This window comes from Rana temporaria, unplaced genomic scaffold (assembly GCF_905171775.1).
Source record: "Rana temporaria unplaced genomic scaffold, aRanTem1.1, whole genome shotgun sequence".
Classification (NCBI taxonomy): domain Eukaryota; kingdom Metazoa; phylum Chordata; class Amphibia; order Anura; family Ranidae; genus Rana; species Rana temporaria.
Window position 1 is genome coordinate 13,213 of NW_024404692.1, and position 6,960 is coordinate 20,172.

The 6,960-nt window shown below is 47.8% G+C and overlaps 1 protein-coding gene across 1 annotated transcript; it reads right to left on the reverse strand.

The window, feature by feature from the left end:
* Positions 1–520: 520 nt before the first annotated feature.
* LOC120923019 (protein FAM214B-like) lies at positions 521–6,693 on the reverse strand. The gene is made up of 3 exons (XM_040334882.1): positions 6,473–6,693; positions 1,909–3,199; positions 521–604 (listed from the first exon to the last, which is right to left on the reverse strand). Exons 1-3 carry the CDS (start codon positions 6,547–6,549, stop codon positions 521–523), a joined length of 1,452 nt encoding a protein of 483 aa, XP_040190816.1. The 5' UTR covers positions 6,550–6,693.
* Between the last annotated feature and the right edge of the window lie 267 nt (positions 6,694–6,960).

Genomic DNA, 6,960 nt, shown 5'->3' on the forward strand with positions numbered 1-6,960 from the left:
GATTTTTCACTGAACTTTGATTATTTACCATATTTTTTGATTCATTTCACTGAATACTCAGCGCTGCACTTTTTCTTTTTTATTCTTAGTACAGCCAGCCCGTCAGGGCTCAGGCTTCATCAGTTCAAGAGGGGGCCCATCAGTGCCACCCATCAGTGCTGCATATCAGTGCCCATCAATTCTACATATCAGTGCCGCCTCATCAGTGAAGAGGAAAACAAACATTTTACAACAGAAACTGAATTTTTTTTTTTTTTTTAAATCCCCCACAATTTTGGTATAAATATAAAAATAAAAACCACAGAGGTGATCAAATACCACCGAAAGAAAGCTCTATTTGTTGGAAGAAAATGATAAAAAAATGTAGTTTCGGTACAGTGTTGCATAACCGCACAATTGCCATTCAAAGTGCATCAGCGCTGAAAGCTGACCTGGGCAGGAGGGGGGGGGGGGGTGCCCAGTACTGAAGTGGTTAATCATGGGGGTGTACAAGAGAAGCAATGGAGCTCAGTGGAGGAACTCATGGAGCACGATTTAAAAGTGGTGGACCCCAAGACACCTTAGAGTAAAGTTTCTGCTTGAGGTATTCCACCCACAAACATTGCTAAGGTATGAATAGAGAACTTTCATCATGGGCAAACCAGGGCTAGACTAAAAAAAAAAAAACACCAACAACCAACCAACCACCCACCAACAACCAACCAACCAACAACCAACCAACCACCCACCCACCAACCACCAACCAACCAACAACCAACCAACCAACACCCACCCAACCACCAACAAACAACCAACCACCAACAAACAACCAACCACCCACCCACCAACAAACAACCAACCAACCACCCACCCACCAACAAACAACCACCCACCCACCAACAAACAACCAACCAACAAACAACCAACCAACAAACAACCAACCAACAAACAACCAACCACCAACCCACCAACAACCAACCCACCAACAACCACCCACCAACAACCACCCACCAACAACCAACAACCAACCAACCACCCACCCACCAACAAACAACCACCCACCCACCAACAAACAACCAACCAACAACCAACCAAACAACCAACCAACCACCCACCAACAAACAAACAACCAACAACCACCCACCAACAACCAACCAACCACCCACCCACCAACAAACAACCAACCACCCACCAACAAACAATTAACCAACCAACCAACCACCCACCAACAAACAACCAACAACCACCCACCAACAACCAACCAACCACCCACCAACAAACAACCAACCACCCACCAACAAACAACCAACCACCAACAAACAATTAACCAACCACCAACAAACAACCAACCACCCACCAACAACCAACCAACCAACCACCCACCAACAAACAACCAACCAACAAACAACCAACCAACAAACAAACAACCAACCAACCACCCACCAACAAACAACCAACCAACCACCAACCAGCCAACAAACAACCAACCAACAAACAACCAACCAAACAACAAACAAACAACCAACCAACCAACCAACCAACAAACAACCAACCAAACAACCAACAAACAACCAACCAAACAACCAACAACCAACAAACAACCAACCAAACAACCATCCAACCAACCAAACAACCAACAAACAACCAACCAACCAACAACCAACCAACCAACAAACAACAAACAACCAACAAACAACAAACAACCAACAACCAACCAACAACCAACAACCAACCAACAACCAACCAACCAACCAACCAACCAACCAACCAAAACAACCAACAAACAAAAAAACCCAGCCAACATTAAGAGATGGTTCAGGTATACTGGTCGAGTCACCCAACAGAACTTATGCTGAAGGAGCCAGTCCAATGTCTGATTTTCATAATAAAGAAAAAGTAAAAAAAATCTATAACAACAACTAGCCTTACCTTTTGAGCATTGCGTGATGATGGCAAAAGATGGTTCCAGAAAGGCGCCCCCTTGGAGTCAGTGCTTCTGCAAGATCCATGAAGGGCCTGGCAGGTCTCAGCCCCCTTCCATCTCTTCCCAGGTCCTTCATCGTCAGAACAAGAGTCGCCAGTCTCGGTGGATGGAAGTAGTTTTCTCTTCACGGCAACGCTGCTGCTTCCAGGGGTGCCCAGGCGGGCGGCCCCAGGAGGAGTCCTCTCCAAGGAACTCAGGTCTTCCCCATCAGCAGTAGGCATCTTCCCATCTTCTACATAGACTTTAGAAGCCTCCTTAGATGCTTCGAAGTTGCCATTGGCACAGTCATGACTGCCACCAGGGCTGTCGTCTAACTTTTCCACCAACGTCTCTGTATGTGCAATGTTGTGCAAAACAAGATCAAGTATGTGCTGGTTGCTGGTAGATGCCTCTGAAGTCCTTGGGTCAGTCGAGAGAATAGTCCCGTTGGATTCAGAGGCGATTGACAGTCCTTCAGAGTTCCCCAGCTGTCTCTCTTTCAGACTGCTTCTGTGCAAAGTGGTGCAGGGCGGAGGAGAGAGAGATTCAGTTCTTCTACAACCGACCTTCTGGAGAGGTGGAGAGGTCACTCTCCTAGTAGGAGAATCCTTGGAAAGGAAGCCCTCCGCTCTGTGTTCAATGACCCGCAGTCCGCTATGGGAGAAATGCTGAGCGGAACTGCACATTGGCATCTCTTCTGAAAGCAATCCATCCTCAAAAATGTCCTGATCATCCTCATCATCAACAAGTGAGCTACTCGGATAGTCCCCATCTGACTGGCCGTGTCCAGGCGGGCAGTCACTTCTGGACTGGCCCCACATGGTTCTCCTTGGGCTCCTCGCAGGCTCCGGAAGCTGATCCGGAGGACCTCTCTTCAAGGCTTGGCGGCAAATGGCTTTAGGCCCCGGGATATCAGATGTTATAGATACATGATAGACTTTCTGGCGTTTGTGCTCCGTTGTTTCGGGGTATCCAACGAGAACCCTACAGTCCTGAGCAACGTTCAGAACTCCCACCTGGCCTGCAAACGCTGCGTCAACGTGGGCAGGCTGCCCGTTCTCACCACCTGCCTCCTCCTTGGGTGGTGCTTCCATCTGGATGTGCCTCATGGGTCTAACACTGGGGAGCCTCCAAATACTGGGATTAGAAGGAGAAATGGACCAGCTCCAGGGTAGCCGGGAACCTATGGATGGGGCCAGTGGGCAGCCTCTCTGGGGTGGCTTATACAAACCCAACAAACTCCAGAGTGATCTGCATCTGAGGAGAGAAAGCAGAAAAAAGTTAGCAAGTCTACCTAATGGAATGTGGTAATGTGAAGAACTTAAGCGCTGATATGATTTAAAAAACTGACTATATTAAAAGATTACTAAAGGGGTTGTAAAGGTAAACATTTTTTCCCCTAAAAAGCTTCCTTTCCCTTAGTGCAGTCCTCCTTCACTTACCTCATCCTTCCATTTTGCTTTTTTCTCCACACCAGGGAGAAAGCCTTGCATTACTGTGTGGAGTTACAGACAGAAGAACAGGAAGTGAGGATTTCTCAGAAGAAATAAGGACATTTAAAAGCAAAATGGAAGGATAAGGAAAGTGAAGGAGGACTGCACTAAGGTAAAGGAAGCTATTTAGGGGAAAAAATGTTTACCTTTACAACCCCTTTAGTATCTGTTATCGGGGGGGGGGGGGGGGGTAGTGTGCCTGGAACGGGCGTCTATTGTTGCTGGGGGGGGGGGGGCAATATTGCTGGCTTCAGGGGGTCTATTTTTTGTTATCATTAACAAATTGTATACAAATTACTTAGCGCCACAAAATAATACTGTATTCTATAAAAGTGGCGGTACTGGGAGGTAGGTAGGGGATGGAACCAAGGCAAGGTACTTGGAGGTGGGTAGGGGGTGGAGACAAGGGTGCCTTAAAAGGGGGGGGGGGGTTCCTGCACCTATTCTCCGAGAGAGAAAAAAGGTGTGTGTGTGGATAGATCTATCTATCTATCAATCTATCTATCAATCATATATTTATCTCTCTATCTATCTATCTATCATATCTATCTATCTATCATATATCCAGGGCTGGTGCAAGGAGTTTTGACACCCTAGGCGAAACCTAATTTTTCTTTAGCCGTGGTCCACAGGCTTGCACATGTGCCTCTGGACCCGGCCCGAAGACAAATAGTGGATGGCACTAGCTCGCTTCCTCACGCCAGCCGTGGTCCACAGTCCACTGTGTAACTGCCTGTCTGTACAAGCAGACAGATACAATGACAATGCTTTACAGGTTCTTACTAGAAACAATAATAAATGCACATTTTTGTATCTGCAAAAAGATCTGGATTTATTTAATTTTTTTTACAAAGGTGGACTTGAACCGTTAGGGCCCTTTCACACTGGTGCGTATTTGCCGCGTTTTTGCGGTAAAAATAGCGATATTAAAACGCTCATAAAACGCTCCCCATGCCCCATCCATTGAAATGAATTAAAAACCGCTGTAAAAACGAAGCGTTAAAATCGCGGTAAAACACCGCTATTTTACCGCGTTTTTAATTAATTTCAATGGAGAGGGGCATGGGGAGCGTTTTAATAGCGCTATTTTTACCGCGAAAACGCGGCAAAAACGCACCAGTGTGAAAGGGCCCTAACACCTCAAATGGCCCCAATTCCTGTATTTTCAGGTCTGATCATCACCCCCTCTGTACCCCCTGCACACACACATATCTGTTCCCCCTCTGTACCCTCTGCACATCTGTTCCCCCCACACACATCTGCTACCGCTCTGTACCCCCTGCACATCTGCCCCCCCACACACACACATATCTGTTCCCCCTCTGTACCCCCTGCACATCTGTTCCCCCCACACACACATCTGCTACCGCTCTGTACCCCCTGCACATCTGCCCCCCCACACACACACATATCTGTTCCCCCTCTGTACCCCCTGCACATCTGTTCCCCCCACACACATCTGCTACCGCTCTGTACCCCCTGCACATCTGCCCCCCCACACACACACATATCTGTTCCCCCTCTGTACCCCCTGCACATCTGTTCCCCCCACACACATCTGCTACCGCTCTGTACCCCCTGCACATCTGCCCCCCCCACACACACACATATCTGTTCCCCCTCTGTACCCCCTGCACATCTGTTCCCCCCACACACATCTGCTACCGCTCTGTACCCCCTGCACATCTGCCCCCCCCCACACACACACATATCTGTTCCCCCTCTGTACCCCCCTGTACATCTGTCCCCCACACACATCTGCTACCCCTCTATACCCCCTGCACATCTGCCCCCCCACACACATCTGTTTCCCCTCTGTACCCCCCTGCACACCTGTCCCCCCCCCATACACATATCTGTCCATCCGTCCCCCAAACACACATATCAGTACCCCCCCCCCGCACGTCTGTCCCCCACCCCACACATATCAGCACCCCCCCTGTACGCCCCCCCCCCCCCCACACACAAATAAGTACCCCCCTGCACGTCTCCCCCACCCCCCCACACACACACACACACATCAGTACCCCCCTGCACGTCTTTTCCCCCCACACACACATATCAGTACCCCCTGCACGTCTCTCCCCCCCCCCCACACACATATCAGTACCCCCCTGCACGTCTGTCCACACACACACATACCATTACCCCCCTGCATATACCATTACCCCCCCTGCACATACCATTACCCCCTGCACATCTGTCCCCCCCACAAACATACCATTACCCCCCTGCACGTCTGTCTGTCCCCCCACACACATCATTACCCCCCTGCACGTCCCCCCCCCACACACACACACACATCAGTACCCCCTGCAAGTCTGCCCCCCCCCCCATACACATATCAGTACCCCCCTGCACGTCTGCCCCCCACACACACATATCAGTACCCCCCTGCACGTTTGTCCCCCCCCACACACAGACACATATCAGTACCCCCTTGCACGTCTGTGTTCCCCCCACACACATATCAGTACCCCCTCTGTACACAGTGCAATGTGCTATTAACTTAAAAGCAGTCAATATTTTATTTTTTGTGACTGAGTGCTGCCTGATCTATCTATCTATCATATATCTATCTATCATATTTCTATCTATCTATCTTCTATCTCTCTATCTATCTATCTCTCTATCTATCTATCTATCTATCTATCTTCTATCTCTCTATCTATCTTCTATCTATCTATCTATCTTCTATCTCTCTATCTATCTATCTATCATATTTCTATCTATCTATCTCTCTATCTATCAATCATATATCTATCTATCGTATATCTATCTCTCTATCTATCTTATATCTATCTATCTATCTTATATCTATATATCTATCTATCAATCAATCAATCAATCATATATCTATCTATCAATCAATCATATATCTATCAATCAAATCTCTCTCTCTCTATATATATCTCGCTATCAATCATCTATCTATCTATCTACACATACACACACACACCAAGCCCAGGGGGCTACCATCATTTTTACCCATTAAAATGCCCTCCATCTCCCCCAACCCCCCACCCCCGAGACTCACCCCTGTACATATGTGCGCTGCCTGTGGCAGTATGATGCCCCTTCTTTGGCACCTAGGACGCTCCTTCCCTGGCACATCTAGCTGGTGAGTCCGCTCATACTGGCACCTACAACTGCGAACCAAACGCAGGCTCCGAGCTTCGCTCCACACCATACCGGAGAGGAACCCTCCAAATCAGAAGCAGCGCTGCTGTGGTCCAAGATGACTGCAGAAAGAACAAAAAGAAGAAAAAAATAGTGCAATGAGACACATATCATGCTTGTCAACATAAAGCACATGCAGCAATCTGTACTAATAAAAAAAAAAAGTCCTTAACCCCTTCAATACCGGGCTTTTATACCCACCTCCATACCGGGCCTATTGCAGCACTTCTCTCCTACATGTACAAATCATCATTCTTTTGCTAGAAAATTACTCAGAACCCCCAAACATTATATATGTTTTTTTTTTATTATTTTAGCAGACACTCTAGGGAATAAAATGGCGGT